Here is a 19,060-nt window from a genome sequence, read left to right as displayed (position 1 = left end):
GAGACAAAGAAGGGAATGGACTGACTATTCTAGGGGGGGAAAGGGGTGTGGGAGATGCGGGAAGAGACTGGAATAAAATCGTGCACCTATGGATGAGGACAGTGGGTGGGGAGTGAGGGCGGGGGTGGGGCGGGAACTGGGAGGAGGGGAGTTATGGGGGAAAAAAGAGGAACAAATGTAATAATCTGAACAATAAAGATTTAAATTAAAAAAAATAAATAAATAAAGTCATTGCAAACAGCCAATTAGTGACTACTAAACCATAACTCCTAGGGGAATAAAGTCATGTTTCCACAAACCTTCAGTCACATTTTCATCAACTGATCAATATGTAACTAATTTCTATGTGCATTTCTGTTTAAAGACACCTTATTTAATAAGTTGTTGATTCACTAACAGTGAAATCACGGCCAAGAGCATTATAACTCATGCCTGAACAAAGCATATCTAAACCATGTATTTTGCCCATGAGGACAATCACAGCTTTGTACACAGAAACACTATACATGGGGCCATTTTAAGCAGCAAATCCACTTACAAAAAGCACAAAAAAGTAAAAAACATGGTACTAACTAGACTGCAAAAAGGACAGTTATGAAAGCTGAAACAAGAAGGCAAAGTATCATATTGTTTAACCTTAGCTAGGAATGTGTGCATTGGGTGACTCAAAATTTTCCAAATTTGCACATGTCTATGAATGACCATGAAAGTGGTAAAAGAATTAATTTAGGGGAATGAGGAATTACAAAATAAATTTCATCAAGAAGATTTCACAAATATGGAATCCATGACTAATGAAGATCAGCTGTGTATATACTTACACTTATATTTCAATGTTAGTTTTATAAAACTGAGCTAGAAAAACCTAACATCAGAATCCTATCTATTTTTCAGAAAACAACAAATCATTTTTTAATCAAGGAAAGAGTCAACATCTAATATTTATATTTCAGTCAGATATTATCTAAAAGAGTCTAATTCCAATACCCATAAGAAATTCAGAACCCAGGCAGGTAGAATATACAGATTTATAACCCCTTTGACACATAAAATTTCATCAATTAAGATATTTTCTTAATACATTAATTATATTTCCAAAAGGCAAGGGATCATTTAAAAAAATCTGAAACATAAATATGCATACATTCTTTAAATTGGGTAGTCTCAAATACTCAAAATTTGAAGCAGAACAACTACATAGTTAACCATGAAAAAGTGGTGAGACCATTTTCAAAAATTATTTCAAAGACTTAAGTGAATTTCAAAAACTAATGAAGAAAAAAAAACTAATGAAGACAAGCTATTACGTTATAGTACACATTTCTTAATTATCTACATCAAAAGAATATCTAAAATTTAAAGCAACTGAAAAAAAGGGAACTAGGTAATTATTACCTGACTTTATCCCTGAACTTCACAATTGGCACTTTTGCTCGAATCAGCTGAGGTCTCTCAATGTAGCCAGCTAAAGGATAAAAGATGTCAATATCTGCAAATACTTATCAAATTCATAGTGTACCAATGTATAATTTTTTAAAAATAGTACTTTACTAAGCTAAGATCATTTAAGAAAACATAGTCTTTGAGAAAGAAACCAAAGAAAGGCATTAAAGAATTCTTCTAAGAATGGAATTTCTAATACCATTTTAAGGGCTTTATATTCAAGTTATTTTCAGAAATATGATCCAATGTTCAACAACATTGATAATGAAGTTCATCAGAGCATTTTAAACATGAAAAATATCTAAGTTAGCAGCAGTGGGATGGCTAAATTCTGGTCCAGCACATGGCAAGATGTTACGGCAGTCGTAACATAGGTACAGAATCTTAAATGTGGAAATGCTTGCAACGTGACACATGGAATGGTGACACATTCAAATAAGTATGATCTCTAAGGGGAGAAGCACATTATCTACATTTTTTTTTACTCCATCAAAGTTTAAAAGATTTTTTTTTCTGAGTTCAAAGTAATATATCATTCATTATAGAAATTTGGGGAAATACAGAAATGCATAAATGAGAAACTCTGCAAACTTTCCCAAATGAGCCATTTCCTAATGTTTCAACTAAAGAAAATATAACACCCGATTTTTTAAAAACAAAACATTTCTGTGCCCAGGCTGGTGTGGCTCAGTTGGTTGGGATTGTCCTGTGCACCAAAAAGTTGCCTGTTTGATTCCCAATCAGGGCACATGCAGGCTCAACCCCAGGTAGGAGGCGTGCAGGAGGCCGCTGATAGAAGTTTCGCTCTCTAGTTGATCTTTCTCTCTCCCTCTCCTTCCTCTCCCTCTAAGAATCAATAAAAATATTTTTATAAAAAATTTTTTATAATGCTTTATCACCAAAATAAAATATATTAAGCTTCAAATAGAATTTATATGTAAAAATTCAGTGAAATTTAGTGAAAAATAAGGACTTAAAAGTTTCAAGTTCCAAGTAAAAGTTCTAATACCAACAAAAACCAACTATACTCCTGCAAGTTACTGATCCCATGATCACCGGTCTTCTTAATTATTAAAAGCCATAAAAAGGAAAAGAAAAAGAAAACTTTCATTTGAGTTAGATGACCTCTAAGGTCCCTTCCATATTTAATATTTATCATTCTAATCCTATTAAAAATAACATTGTCCATCAACAATTCTACTTTCTATTGGAGTAATTCATTTGGGCTTCATGTTCAGTGATCATATTTTTAAAATCTGATGTCATAAATTCCATGTCATTGCAAAACAGATGAAATTCTCTCCCTCACCTAAGTAAGACTTTATCTGCATCACTCTTATGTCTTTATAGATATTTTGCATTACTGCTATTTGTAGTCCATGCCTCAGCTTCCCTAACAAGTTCTTTTTTGAGAAAAAGAACTGAAGCTTGTATATCTGAGTTCTCCGCTGCACCAGTGATATTTGTAAATGAATTCAATGAAGAATTGTTGAATAAATGGTTACTCTTCTTAATAAAGACTAAAAGGGAATTCATTTGGAAAGAAGGATCCACGTAATACCTATCCTGACCAGAAAATAAACAATTCTTACCAGAAAATAAAGTGAGACATTTTAAGTAAATAGTTAATGTCAGATGACATATAAACTTGAGGCATATTCGACTTACAAAGTCTAGTACAGAAGTGTTTATGGACTAAGGTGAGTATATGCCGTGCTTCAGTCTTCTGATTTACCTGAAAAAAACACTGAAAAGTTAAAAATAAAGTGTTTTTTCATTATCTTTCTTAATTTAGTGTTTTATTTTCTTAATGTATCTCAACAAAGAGAAAGCATATAAAGTATACTTTTCTTTGGAGTTACTTTTCAATATAGATTAAATTGCATCATAGGAAAAGTCAAAGTTTTTGTTGTCTTTCACATCACAATTTCTAAGTCAATTCCTGATTTTAAACCTAATGGAAAATTTCAAAAGAAATATTAAAAGAGACATATATGCCATGTTTTCCTTTAGTATAAATGTACAAAAAGCAATGTTCTTCAAGAAAAATAAACCTAATTTTAACTTTTTATAACATGTTTTATTTCCCCATAATAGATTAAGGATAAGGTTCAAATCTATGGTGTCTCAGTACAAGCTGTGTCATGATTTAGACACGCGACCAAGACTAAAAGGTTAGTGGGATGTGTCTGAGTATAGTATAATTACATGAAAGAAAGTGTTAAAGCTCTAGTGTAGTCCACTACATTTATTATTTCTGAACTTTTTTAAAGTTTCCTTTGTATGATTTCAAAGCCTAAAATAGTTTCTTTCCTGAAGTAAATCTTTTTCTGATTTGCAGTAACTAGAAGCCAATTTTATTAGTGGAATAATAGGAATATAGTTAAAATATATATTACCATTCAATAGATTTTTCTTGTCTTTTTAAAGAGGTAGACTATAATGAGGCCTTTTAAATTATACTGAAATTAATTTAATCCTCGATAATTCCGAAAGGATCTCAGCATATTAAAGAGGCTGCTTCAGGTTAGCAATTACTGTTGTATTAAGGATACACAAGAGTATTAGTTAAAAGGAAATTCAAATAAACCTAATACTAAATAACAAAATTTAATAAAAATAAAGGAAACAAAGCCAAAATATCAGAATATATCAAAATAGCTTTATTTTAAATTTCAGTGAAACCACTTTTTTTGTATTCCCCAATGAGAACTCCAAACCCCATTGCATTTTCAAGGTAGTAAAAAAAAGACTAAAAATAGAACCACTGAAAACTCATATGGAAAGAAAATATATCAAGAAAATAATACTGCTCTAGCTGGTTTGGTCAGTGGATAGAGTATCAGCCTGTGGACTGAAGGGTCACAGGTTCCATTCTGGTCAAGGGCTCATGCCTGGGTTATGGGCTCGATTCCCAGTAGGGGGTGTGCAGGAGGCAGCCAATCAATGATTCCCTCTCATTATTGATGTTTCTATCTCTCTCACCCTCTACCTTCCTCTCTCTGAAATCGGTTTTCAGGCCCTAGCCAGTTTGGTCAGTGGATAGAGTATCAGCCTGTGGACTGAAGGGTCACAGGTTCCATTCTGGTCAAGGGCTCATGCCTGGGTTATGGGCTCGATTCCCAGTAGGGGGTGTGCAGGAGGCAGCCAATCAATGATTCCCTCTCATTATTGATGTTTCTATCTCTCTCACCCTCTACCTTCCTCTCTCTGAAATCAATAAAAATATATTTAAAAAAGAAAAAGAAAATACTGACATATGCTCTTCTTTGCTGCATCCTAGCAACATATCTAACCCAATAATTATTCAAAAGAGACAGAGCTCTTTTGAAAGAGTGAAGCCATCTCCCTTTAACAACTTAAAAATAAATTAATGCTAAAATTCCTGTTATACTTATTGTACAAACACTTTAAGAGAAAAAGTAGTATTTCTTGGGTTTCCTTTAATTACTATAAACAAAGAATCCAAAGAGTAATTAAAATAAAACAAATTATTTTCCTCAACGACTTTTGTATAAAATTTCTTAAATGACTTAATATGAGAATAAATGTTTCTTTACTTACTGGTTCGTCTTTAACAACTAGACATAAATCACCATCACTGCTCCGGGTACCAAATCCATTTAAAGAGGACCCAACCAAAAAAAGTCTGCTTTCTAGAGAAACAGAAGAGAATTATAAGGTATTATTTTTAATTTAAAACAGAAATTCATATACATAATGGGCATGAAAAACAGGGAAACATACGTGGAAATAATAGCTGAATTTCTCTCTGCAGTTGTGCTCTACAAAGTTCTTTCTTCTTTAAGTCACTTACTTGCTGCTGACATGCTTCAAATAACTCCAGTATCTGCTGACTCAACTTTAATCCACCACAAAAAAAGTAAAAAAATTTGTTCAGAAATGTATAACTACCACAGTGAGAAGTGTAAAACAATACTACCAACAGTATTTTAAAGATGAATACATATTTTCTCCTTAACACTTTACAATAAAAACTACTGTTACCTAAATAACAATGGTTACTTAGTAACTGAAATAATTACTAACTGTTAAAAGGTAAAGTATCACAAATCACAGAAAAGCATAGTCACAGATAATTCATAATAAGTATAATCCATGGTTCTGCTGACTCCAAACTTCGGTTGCTGTTTTTGGATGGCACATGAGCTAAGAATAGTATTTTTTTGTTTTATTTTTGGGGAGATATATATTATTGATTTCAGATAGAAAGGGAGAGGGAGAAAGAGATAGAAACATCAATGATGAGAGAGAATCATTGATTGGCTGCCTCCTGCACGCCCCACACTGGGGGTCAAGCCCACAACCCGTGCATGTTCTTTGACCAAGAACAGGACATACAGAAAAACCAGGTTGGGGAAAACACTCTAAATCTATAAGGCCTCATAAAAAATTTACTGAAATATAATAATAAAAGTAAATTTAAAAAAGAAAGTAAAAAGACAAACCTCAGAATGAGAGACTATATCTGCAAATCAAATATCTGATAAGGGTCTAGTATTCATAATATATAAAGAAATCTTAAAACTCAAAAAGAGCCCAACCAGTGTGGCTCAGTGGTTGAGCATCAACCCATGAACCAAGAGGTCACTGGTTCGATTCCTAATCAGGGCACATGCCTGGGTAGTGAGCTCAGTAAGGGGCATGAAGGAAGCAGCTGATCAATATTTCTCTTTCATCTATATTTCTATCTCCTTATCCCTCTCTCTATAAAACATATTTATAAAAAAACAAAAAGAGAATAAACCCCATTAAAGAATAGGCAGTTCTCCAAAGAAGATAAACATATGGCCAACATGCAAATGAAAAGATGATCAGCCCAACCAATGTGATTCAGTGGTTGAGTGTCAACCCATGCACCAAGAGGTCCACCAGTCTGATTCCCAGTCAGGGCACATGCCCACCCAGGTTTCGGACACCACCCCCAATAAGGGGCATGAAGGAGGCAGCCAAACGATGTCTCTCTCTCATCGATGTTTCTATCTCTCTTCCTCTAATATCAATAAAAACGTATTTTAATCAAAAACAAAAAATTATCAACATCATTAATCATTAGGAAATCAAATAAAAATTCTAATGAGACATCATTTCACAACCATTTGAATGGCTATATTAAAAAAGATAGACAACAGCAACTGTTGACAAGAAAGTGGAGAAATTGGAAAGCTCATCCACTGCTAGTGGGAATGTAAAATGGTGCAACCAGCCGAAACCGGTTTGGCTCAGTGGATAGAGCGTCGGCTTGCGGACTGAAAGGTCCCAGGTTCGATTCCAGTCAAGGGCATGTACCTTGGTTGTGGGCACATCCCCAGTAGGAGATGTGCAGGAGGCAGCTGATCGATGTTTCTCTCTCATCGATGTTTCTAACTCTCTATCCCTCTCCCTTCCTCTCTGTTAAAAAATCAATAAAATATATTTTAAAATGGTGCAACCACTTCAGAAAACACTTTGTCAGTTCCTCAGAAAGTTATACATAATTTCCATATAACCCAGCATTTTCACTTCTAGGTATTTACTCAAGAGAAATGAAAATATGTCCACACAAAAACCTGTACACAGATTTTCATAGCAACATTATTCAGGATAGCTTAAAAATGGAAACAGGTCAAAAGTCTATCAACTGAGGATTGCATAAATAAAATAGGATATACCTATACAATGGATTATTATTCAGCTACAAAAAAGAATAAAGAACTGATACATGCTGAGTGACCTGGATGAACCTTAAAAACATGCTAAGTTAAGCAGAACCACATATAGCATGATTCCATTTATATGGAATTTCCAAAACAGACAAATCCACAGAGATAAAAACAAAAACAAAACAAAAAAAAACTTTGACTAGTGGTTGCCAGGGGCTAAAGGGAAGGGACTGCTACTGGAATACATGATTTCTTTTGGGAGTGATGAAAAGGTACTATCTAGTGGTGATGGTTTCATAACTCTGTGAATATACTAAAAACCAATGAATCATACACTTAAAGTTTAAAGAGTGAATTTTATGTACAACTTTATCTCAATTGTACATAAAAGAATTAATACAAAGTAGCACAACTAAGGAATGAAGCAAGTGTTACTTTTTTGACTCAACATTTTCTGTACACTTACTATGTTCCAGGCTATGCTGGTTGCTAGAAACCCAAGATGAATAATACAAAGTCACTATACTCTCTTCAGGTTCATTCTCCTTAGTATACAAATTCATATTTTTCAAGAGTGAAGCAGCTTTTAAAATGCAAAAACAGCAAATATAAGCCATAGGCAATCCAAGAGAATGCAGATAGTGTCATTTTCTAAGAATTATTATTTAAATAGCTTAATTCTATTTATTTGAAATGTGTGTTTTTACAAATAATGTTTCTAAAAAATCTTTCTTGACTTGAATGTATTATTTCCTATTACTCCTGGATTCTCTATATTTGACATTCAAAAACCTCACGACACACAAACATCCCAAAAGAACATGCTTTTTAATACTTTATTAAAATATTCATATGAAAATTTGTTTTTCTGTCAATAAGTAACAACAGAGTTCTCTAAACTAAGAACTCAAATGATTTGGCTCTAATCACAGATTCTTATGAAATAGAGAATCTCTCATTTCCTAATATGAAATATGAAATTTGCATTCCCAAGGAAAAAAAAGCAAAGTGTCAAATTTCAACAGAAAACTCTGTTGAACAGTACTTTAAACAGTGCAAATAATGCATGTTCTACTCAATCCAAGACAATAGATATTTTTTATACTTTTAATACATTATTTATATTCACGTCCCAAAATGTAAAACTAAAATCTACATAATTACCTTATCTTTGGCCTCAGGCAGTGTGATTTCTCTAGGTTCTAAAATTGGTAGTTCTCGAAAAGGTGGAACACATCTGACTATATCTGGTACATAGTTTGTATGAAACAACGGAGGCATTGAGTATCTTCTATCACCTGATAAAGGCACTAGGTGGTTAATTATAGTTGGCTCTTGGTGGGGTGAATGGAAACGTTGCCGTTTACCGTCAAGAGGAAGGTTTTTTTCATCGCTTAATCTCCTGAAAACAAGCAATATACCTTAGTAATTACAGGTATAACTTTCTGATAACAAATAGAAAACAATTAAGAATGTAAAAATAACATGACAATACTGACATTTTCAGCAAGTCCACAATATTAGCTCTATGTGAATCTTAAAATATCCATCTTCAGCACAAAAGATGCAATAGATAAACACCTTATGGGGAAAATACGTATAAAAAAACAAACTACATGTATAGGGTGTCCCCAAAAAATGTATACACACACTTTGAATAATTATAAAGGCAGTGTTTATTAAAATACATTTCGTTTTCAAAATTGAGCTATCAGCTGTTAAAGTATGTATACATTTTTGAGGGGACAGCCTGTATACAAAGGTTAGTCTCCTACTTTTGAACTGCCCCAATATTTCACCTCAGGAGTGAAAACTTTGTAGGAAAGTTTCTACTAGTATTTATAGAACCACTAACAACAAAAGATCCAAACTCTAACATGAAGAGAATAAATTAAGTGAACTGAGTGCTATAAATTTTAAAAAGGCTCTTTGAGTTCACCTATGTTCTTACTCATCAGTAGGAAAAACTAAATTAAAAGATACTTTCTTAAAAAAGCCATAAAGACATTTAACAAGAAAATTTGAAAATGATCGACATTTTAGATAACAGTGCTAGTATACTACTGTTAAATTTCTTGGATGTGAACAATGTATTTTTGGTTATTTAGGAGAATATCTTTGTTTTTAGGAGGAATGAACTGATATGTATTGGGGTAAAGTGAAATGATGTCAACAACTTATTTACATATGGTTCAGGAAAAAAATGTGGGTATAGAGAAAGAAAGAGGCAGAAAAAATAAACAATATAGCAAAACTTTAATTGGTGAATTTAGGTTAATAGAATATAGGTGTTCATTTGTTACTCTTTTTTAAAAAATGTTTTCTTATTCATTTCAGAGAGGAAGGGAAAGGGAGAAAGAGATAGGAATATCAATGATGAAAGAGAATCATCAATCGGCTGCCTTCTGCACACCCCCTACTGGGGATCAAGCCCATAACCCAGGCATATCCCCTGACCAGGAATCAAACCGGTTACTTCGTTTCCTGGGTCAACGCTCAACTACTAAGACACACGTGGCTGGGCCATTTTTTCTTTAAATTTTCCTGGAGGCTTAAAAATTTTCAAAATAAAAGGCAAGGAAAAAATCATTAGAAAGTAATTATTTATTGTAAAATAAAGGAATTTACTTCATTGATATATTAAGTTGTTCATGTAGATAATACTTTATGCCATAGGAAATGGTCCAATTCTTTTTAAGCTCGAAAATTCTACCAGTCATAGAAACCTTAAGGTTTTTATTGCAATACTCCTTTGAGATTATCCCAATTCTCCTTGACAGACCTGGAACTCCTATACCTGTTCAGTAAAAGTGAACAGTGCTAAAACATAAGAAATATATTTAATATTTTTTAAACATTAAAAGTAATTTAGAGCAGCGGTTGCCAACCTTTTGGACCTCACGGACCACCAGTGGTCCATGGACCACCGGTTGGCGACCACTGATTTAGAGCTTTATATTTTAAATATCTTCTATTGAGAATGCCAATTTAGTTTTTAAAATATGTGTAACTATGAATTAATGGAATTTATTTTCATTCATGATTCACAAATTGGCTATCAAGGCAAATGTCCAAAAATTAAAAATCTGAATGAAGTCAGTACTTTTAGCATCATTATATAGCTTTCCACATGACAACTTTGAAGAACAACTCAGTGCTGCTAAGCAAAGGATCTAGAGCCAGACCTCCTGGGTTCATACCAGTTATGCCAATCTTATTTGAATAACTAATTGCTTAACTTCTGTGTGCTTCAGCTTTCTCCTCAACAGAAGAGGTATAATAATACCTATTTCATAAAGTGCTGTGAAATTTAATCAAATTATTATTTGTAAAGTCCTTAGAACAATGCCTACTACATAATGTGATCAGTAATTCTTAGGTAGTGTTGTTTTTACCTGGACACAAAAATTATAACATATTTTATATGTTTTAAATAGCAATATCATTTAAATATTGCCAAATCATATTTTTATAATCTACCTCTAAAGCTCTATTATAATTACATTGATACATTAATCTCATTTAATCAAAGTGGTTAAAATTAATTGGCTTGAACTTCTCTATAGAAAGCTTTATGTCATGTAGAAATTTTCATTATAATAACATTTATCATAGAACCTTATCTGTATAAGATTTAGATAAGCCAAATAGTAGTAAACTTTAGAAATAAGGTGTTATGGGCTGAATTGTGTCTCCCTCAAAACTCAGATGTTTAAGCCCTAACCCCCAAAATCTCAAAATGTGACTGTATTTGGACATAGAGCCTTTAAAGAAGTTAAAATGAGTCATTAGGGTAGTTCCTAATCCAATTAAGACTAATGTCCTTAGAAGAAGAGATTAGAACACAGAAAACACGGACACAGGGATGACCATGGGAGGACACAGAGAGAAGGCAGCCATCCTCACGCCAAGAAGGAAAGCCTAAGACTAAGCCAAACCTCCCAACACCTTGATCTTGGAATTCTAGCCTCCAAAATTATGAGAAAATAAATTTCTGTTGTTTAAGCCACCCAGTCTTACACTTTGTTATGGCAGCCCTAGCATATAATACAGAAAGCCATCTGATTTAGTTAAAAATCTCAATTAAAAGTAGTTTTCTGAAGAAATATAGCTTCATGCCATGTAACACTTATAATGACAGAAATAATTCAACGAAGGATCCCTAAAATACTTTATATGCTACACAGAAGTTTTAAAATTCTGTGACAGGACTGATCATACAGATCCCAGGGGGGAAAAAATTTAGGGCATATTGTCCATGCAATTTTAATAAAATGTACATTATTACACAGTTCTAAGAAATGCAAAATTTTCTTTTAAAATAATTAAGATATACTTACTTCCTTCCTCGATACAATGGGGAAATTGGACTGACATTTCCATATGTCAACTGCTGTAATGACACAGCTCTAGATAAGCTACCAAAAACAAAAAAACAGTAGTAATAAAAATTTTGTTCCTTAAAAAGACAATTTCAGAAAAAATTATTTCATTGATCAAAAGATAACAAGTCATAATGACACTTTGTCTAATTTCAAATGTTTCATATAAAAAGGTTTCGCATCAAGTAGAAAACAATTTACAAATGATATGGGCCAAAGTATTACCATACTTACTCTGCATTCTGAAAGTTGAACTGTGCATCTATAAGCTGCTGGTGTGAATAAAGAGTTGGTGATAGGGCAAAGAAGTTATGTTGTTGATGGTTTGGAGTGAAAGGTGGGCGACCCAAAATTGAGTTTGGGAACATGCTCTTGTTCACTAAAAGTGAACATGTATTCTTCCACCTAGAAGAGTTTTAAAAGGCAAATTATTATAGCTTAAAGTTACTGAACTCTTTCACAACTAGTATCCGCTATTTAAAATAATTAGTACCAAGTTTTAAATTTCATTTGCAAACTTATTTTTAAAAGTTTAACAGATCTCTTAAATTATATTATAGGTAACAAAAAACTTACTAATTAATTTTAAACCTACATTATCCATAGAATTATTCAAATGATAGTACAATGTTTCAAATTTTCTGATGTATCCTAATAAATTTACCCTAATATCAATAAATATTTTAGAAATCAAGTTATTACCACATACTCTAATAAAAAGAAACTACCTAAGAAAAACATTTAGTGAAACTCTAGATTCTTACAATTATTCCCAATATAACTTATGTAAAGGTATACGCCATCATGCAACAACCTGACTCCTATGACTGAGATATTATAGATCTGATTAAACAAGGGAAGGAATTTGCATTGCCTAATAACTATAAAATTGTGAGATTTTCTTTAAAGTCTAAATAGCATATATAAAGGACTTCCAATATAAGAGGGCTTGTTCCACAAGAATAAGGAAAACGTGTATACAAAGAAATCAGAACCCTTCACTGACCCAGGCAGGACTAGATATTTATTTTTTTTGCAATGAATGATCCCGAGGCTGCAAACTTACAAAGAGTACGGTATGGTAACAAACTCAAAGTAAGTATTAAGTGAAGTCTACAAAGTGAAAAGAATCCTCAGCCCACCTTCCTAAAGCAGGAAATTAGAAAACTCATCTATAGAATAACTGAGAAAGAAAAGAGACACATATAAAATAATAACCAGAAAACCTATATAACATAGTAACAGTTTTCCACCAAAGAGAAATTAAGCCAGCTAGCAAATACAATGAAGCCTACTATTGAATTGCCCACCATCCCCTCAGAGCTTCTAATTAGATTTCTAATAGCTCTCACTTAAAGTAGACATCATGGACTGTCAGAAAGAAAAAAAATCTGAGAATAAAGAGAAATAATATCAAGAATAAATGAAAACTCAATAAAAAAAAACACAAGTAATGAAAAAAACATTGCATATACAAAACAAGAGTATACTGCTTAAAAACAGAAAGGGCTCTTGAAAATTACAAAACTGCAAGCCAAAATTCCAACAGAGAATTAAAATATTGGGGAAATCTCTCAGAAGGAACAAAAAGGAAAAACTGATGCGGGCAGAAGGGAAGCAGGAAATAGTAGAGAAAATAGAAGAGAATCAAACTATGTGGTCCAACATCCAACATAACAGAAGCTCCAGGAAAAAAAGAGAAAGAAATTACCAAGTAAGTAAAAAAGAAAATTTCCAATTCTGAAGAACACCAATCCTTACATTAAAGGACCCAATGAGTACAAAGCACAGTTTAAAAAAATAAATGAATATCAAGGCATACTATGGTGAAATTTCAGAATATCAGGAAAAAGAAGCTCATAAAATGTTACAGCGAAAAATGTTATAAACAAAGGGCTGGTAATCAGAATGGCTTTAAAGCAACAGTAGAAACCACAAGACAATGAAGTCAATGCCTTCAAATTTCTGAAGAAAATGCTCTCAAGCTATAATTTTATACCCAGCTACACTACCAATGCAAGGGAAAATAAAAACATGTTTAGACATGGAAGGTATCAAAAAAGAAAACCTGAGAAGAGAAAGAAGGTCCAACACAGGGCAGAGACAAAGTAAATTACCCAGGATGATGGTAAAGGGAAGCTAACAGCTTAAATTAGAGCAGGACAGAGGGCTTCAAGATATCCAAGGAGAAAAAAAAAAAGTTAACTTATAGGTTACCTAATGTATCTGACCATAGAGAGCAATTCTTCTGGAAGAGCAGAAATAATTACAAGAAAAGAAAAGCAGCAGTTCAAAATAAATTACTAAACTACAGAAAAAACACACTCAAAGGGTTATATAAAAAAGTAAATATAATTAGTTAACCTACTTGGTTCTTACAATAAGACAAACACTGAAAACACAGAAATAGTAATATACTTATATCACTTACTATATATTATATTTAAAGATCACATATATTCATATATTATTATACAATATACATCACAATTTATGATGAGAGTACAAAAAGGTGCTAAATCTTCATTTTCAGCAGATGTCAATACAAAGAGTGAGCTATAAAAGTTTTTTAGAGCATAAGAAAAAAACACTTAAGCAGCTACAAAAAAATGGTAGTTGCCTCTGGGGTTTGATACCAGATGGTTGGAAAAACTGGTGTAGGAGACAACAGAAGAGAAAAAGAGAATGATCTGCAAAAAAATAAATAGCTCATACAAACTTTGTCCCCCCCTTTTTTTTTAATTCTGAAAGATAAAAATTCCCCAAACTGGACACATATAGTGAAATTTACCAGTCCAGATTCAAAAAGATTTTGTTTTTTGCTTTTATATCTTCACCCAAGGATATATTTTTTTAATATATCAGAGAAAGCGAGAAACATTAATTCGAGAGAGAATCGTGGATGTGCCATCTCTGGCATGCATCCCAACTGGGGATCAACCCGAAAGCTAGGTTTATGTGCCCCGGCGGGGAATCGAACCTGCAGCCTTTTGGTGTATGGGATGACACACTCCAACCAACTGAGCCACCTGACAAGGGCAGGTTCAAACAGATTTTGAGTAAGAGTCTCTGACAACCATCAGATATCATCCCAAGTGGCTGACTCTCATCTGAACCAAAGGCAAATGTTACCTCCAGAAAATAAGTTTATCAACTTTGTTTGGCAGGCTTTTATCTGTTATATGTTTTTTTTAAAAAAACAATCCTATAAAATCTACCACCCTGTACTGATTTTAACTCAAAGAAAATGGAAAATATCTTGAACCAAACAGGATTCCAGAGAATCCTTTATTAAAAGTACACTCAATAATCACAGAATGTCAGATTCCAGACTGGCAGCTAATGTCTTGTTCTAGACCAGCAGTTCTCAGCCTGTGGGTCGTGACCCCTTTGGGGGTCAAACGACCCTTTCACAGGGGTCGCCTAAGACCATCGGAAAACACATATATAATTACATATTGTTTTTGTGATTAATCACTATGCTTTAATTATGTTCAATTTGTAACAATGAAATTGGGGGTCACCACAACATGAGGAACTGTATTAAGGGGTCGCGACATTAGGAAGGTTGAGAACCACTGTTCTAGACCCTTTGCCCAGATTCATACTTTCTTGGCCTTCTTTATTCTGCTTCCCTGACCCAAATCCCCGTAAGACATAATTCCTATTTCATATGATTCCTGAGAAAATGACATTAAATACAAGTCATTACAGTAATGAATTTTGCTTGATATTTCATTTTGTTAGAAAACAGATACTGCCCTAACCAGTTTGGCTCAGTGGATAGAGCATCAGCCTGCGGACTCAAGGCTCCCAGGTTCGATTCTGGTCAAGGGCATGTACCTTGGTTGTGAACACATCCCAGTGGGGAGTGTGCAGGAGGCAGCTGATCGATGTTTCTCTCTCATTAATGTTTTTCTCTATCCCTCTCCTTTCCTCTCTGTAAAAAATCAATAAAATATATTTTAAAAAAAAAGAAAACAGATACTATAGATATGATCAAGGGATGGAATCTATATTCAGAAAAACTAGAATTAAAAAGTTTTATTTTCAAATTTATTTAAATCAGTTCAGCTCAGCCAGTGTGGCTCACAGGTTGAATGTGGAACTATGAACCAGGAGGTCACTATTCGATTCCCGGTCAGGGGACATGCCCAGGTTTTGGACTTAATTCCCAGTGGGGAGCATGCCGGAAGCAGCCAATCAATGATTCTCTCTCATCATTGATGTTTCTATCTCTCTCTTTCCTCTCTTCCTCCCTGAAATCAATAAAAAACTATATTTAAAAAAAATCAGTTCATAATTAAAATTCAAGAACACTTTGTTTATACCTATAAATAATATAAGGCTGGGCAAAAGTAGGTTTATGGTTGTGAATACATAAACGTTTATTCTTGTAGTGGAGGCCTGGTGCACGAAATTCGTGCGGTGGGGGGGGGGGCCTGCAATGACACCAGCGTCCCTCACACCAGCCTCTGGCCCAAGGCCCCTCCCCTCCCTCTGTGCAGCCGGGGTGCGGACTCTGGGCTCATGTGGGGGGAGGGGAGCAAGGTGAGCCCAGTGTCACACCGAGGCCTCGGGCCAGAAGCCCCTCCCCTCCCACCACGGGGCAGGACGCTGGGCTTGCGTTGCCAGGGCAACACCACTAGCATCCCGCCCCGGCCACTATGAGCGCCACCATCTTTGTGGCGAGTGATGGTTAATTTGCATATTACTCTTTTATTAGATAATTTAATTATTGTACTATTTTCCATATGAACTGTAAATCTACTTTTGCCCACTCTGCTTTTCTTCCAGACCCAAATAAAGTCCTATACCTATGCATACAGATTTGAAGATGAGAAGTGATTTAATATCCCAGACCTCACCTATTCCTATCCCATTATAAGGTCAGACCCAAACTAAGAATAAGTCAAAAGATGTTTTATGGCCCAGAAGTACTCTACAAAACTAATGACCAAATTATCCAAGGTGTAAAAGCTTACAATGATTCCATAGCCAAAAGTTTACTTTGGGGTAAACACTGAGTTCGACCTGTCCCAAATTCCCAGAAAACCACTGAAGTTTTTGGAGTCCCTCCATAACAAAATACTTGTCAGGTTCCCCCCAGTATGAATCTTGGCCTTCAGGTTTAGCTCTTACCACGTCAGGCCACAAAGTAAAGAGGAACATTCCTAGGGAATGTAACCAGTGGCATTCAACACTCCCCAACATGAGTATCCTGCATGACCACCTAGAAATCAGGAAGTAAACCAAAAGTCCATGAATTTCAATTCCTCTTTCTAACATTTTTTCTAATACATTTCAACTCTGATTTTTATGAAGATAAAATGTCACCAAACAATAATCTATCCTAACCAATATAAGGGATAATTTTTTAAACAGAATAGTTTCAGCAAAACTATTATGACACCAGAATTAAGGAAATCACCACAGAATTTGAAATCTTTTTCTTTATATTCTGAATAAAGGCTTCACTAAGTAGATAATGATCTATATAAAACACTACTTCACATTAAATGTAGTAGCAGATATAATAAATTTTATAATAAATAAAATCCAGATATTGGTGGTATCCCATTTTTCTTAGCTTGAAAGTTAAAATTTCTCCATCAGTACTTGACTATAAAACAGAATAACCTCAGTAAATTTTGAACTATTTTAAAACCACTGCATTGGTTCTGGCCTTAAGGAATCTTAAGGATTCTTGAATAAGGTTGAACCAATGGGAAACTATACAGGTTTATTTGTAAATAATCATACCTGAGACAAGCTGTATCAGATTACAAAGTAATTCCTAGTGCTATATATTTGATCCTGTACCTTACAACCTGGAATTTGTCCTAAACTTGACCTCTCCTCCAAGGAATTAGAGAACACCTAAGGTTACATAATTCCTTCATCAGGATTCCTCGGAAAGCAGAATTTACCTAGTATAATAACCAGAGCTGTAGTGGCTAAATCAAACTATCTGTCTACTTTGCCTAAATGCCTTTGATCCATCCCAAAAACTCACTTCTTTTCTCCACAATGCAAAAAGTCCAGTCCCTAAATCACTGTCAAAACCGCCTGCAGGTTTCGAAAAGGACACTCATTTTTATTAAGAATTTGATTCCATCCAAGTGTTGAAAAATAATCTAGTCACATGGTTTGAAATGGACATTTCTTAAATGACCTGTTTCACATGGAGCTTATCTGTTAGACTTAATTGGAGTTAGCACATCAACAAAGTAATGTTACTATTATTAGCTATCAGTACATAAGAAGAGCCTTCAGGCCGTTCATCAGTACATGGTAATGCTTTGAGGTGATAAATCATACAACAATGGGGGGAAAGGGAGACATATGCAACACTATATGTAATACTTTAAACAATAAAGAATTAAAAATAATAACAGCCCTAACCGGTTTGGCTCAGTGGACAGAGCATTGGCCTGCGGACTGAAGGGTCCCGGGTTCGATTCCGGTCAAGGGCATGTACCTTGGTTGCGGGCACTTCCCAGTAGAGGGTGTGCGGGAGGCAGCTGATCGATGTTTCTCTCTCATCGGTGTTTCTAGCTCTCTATCCCTCTCCCTTCCCCTCTGTAAAAAATGAATAAAATATATTTTAAAAAATAAAAATAATAACAAATCATACAATATGATGGCATTTACAAAAAAAATAGTATGTTACCTATAATACAAACACACAAACTCAAGTGTTCAGTTAGGCTCTCTTTCCTCACAAAATCATACAGACTGCACATCTGCCAACGAGTTGCCAAGGAAGCTTGAGTTTTTACAGTTTCTGTTTCTCTGTTGTTCACCCTATTGGAATACGATAACTAAAACAACTATTTGAAACAAAAGGCTGAGAGAGCTGAAACCAGACAGGTTACTCCGTAGTCTGGAAGTTGTGAGAAACATAAACCCCGCGTATTCTGGCCTAGGAAGAGAGACTGAAGAGCCCGTCTACAAAGGCTGACCAGGAAAAGGACAACGACCTGACAGTCCTACTCTGTGCACTGTCCCGTACAGGGAAGCACTAGGGCAACGCCAGGCCCATTCAAACCAGCCGGTGACACACCACGCAGGGACCCCAAAACACTCCTCTTTTGGTCCTAGGATGAGGGCAGGCACGAGGAAGAGAAACGAGGGGGGGTGGGGGGAAGTAAACGGTCCAAAGATTCTTCAAAAGGCACAGTTCCATGGGGCCGCCAATAAGCCTGGGAAGAGACACCGCCGGAATCTCCCACGCAAAACAAAACCGTAGTTTCCAAAAAGTTCCCCGCGCCCCGCCCTCTGCGCCTAGGCCTGCGGGGCGCGTCCCGCTCCGAAACCCTCCAACTCACAGGTGTCCTTGGGGCAGGGCCTAGCGGCACTGCCCGCCCAGGAGCTCCACGGCCGGAGCGGCGGCGGCCCACGCGCCCGGTTTTAGCCGAGAGGCAGCGGCCCGCGGAGTGGCGAGGCCTGGCTCCGAACGCGGATTGCGTTCTACACCCGAACTCAGCGGCCGGGGCGGAGAGACGCGAGGAAAGGCAGGGCCGGCAAGGGTGTGGGAGGTTGAGGGCGGTGGCTAGAGGCGGAAGACCG

At 35.2% G+C, this 19,060-nt stretch overlaps 1 protein-coding gene across 2 annotated transcripts in view; it reads right to left on the bottom strand.

The window, feature by feature from the left end:
- The window catches only part of PAPD4 (PAP associated domain containing 4), a 45,870-nt gene extending 26,816 nt beyond the window's left edge, over window positions 1–19,054 (bottom strand). The window contains exons 1-8 of one of the 2 annotated variants that reach the window (XM_006775468.2): window positions 18,820–19,054; window positions 11,723–11,893; window positions 11,447–11,524; window positions 8,271–8,508; window positions 5,191–5,305; window positions 5,008–5,099; window positions 3,112–3,190; window positions 1,396–1,465 (exon numbers count right to left, since the gene is read on the bottom strand). In XM_006775468.2, coding sequence (XP_006775531.1) covers window positions 1,396–1,465; window positions 3,112–3,190; window positions 5,008–5,099; window positions 5,191–5,305; window positions 8,271–8,508; window positions 11,447–11,524; window positions 11,723–11,856 — 806 coding nt within the window. In that variant the 5' untranslated portion in view covers window positions 11,857–11,893; window positions 18,820–19,054. The remainder of the gene's footprint in view (window positions 1–1,395; window positions 1,466–3,111; window positions 3,191–5,007; window positions 5,100–5,190; window positions 5,306–8,270; window positions 8,509–11,446; window positions 11,525–11,722; window positions 11,894–18,819) is intronic. The other variant, XM_006775469.2, reaches the window with a different exon arrangement.
- Window positions 19,055–19,060: the final 6 nt, after the last annotated feature.

Source organism: Myotis davidii, unplaced genomic scaffold (assembly GCF_000327345.1).
Source record: "Myotis davidii unplaced genomic scaffold, ASM32734v1 scaffold44, whole genome shotgun sequence".
In the NCBI taxonomy this organism is placed as follows: Eukaryota; Metazoa; Chordata; class Mammalia; order Chiroptera; family Vespertilionidae; genus Myotis; species Myotis davidii.
The sequence above is the reverse complement of the archived record's forward strand: the minus strand, read 5'-3'. Positions and strand labels throughout refer to the sequence as shown.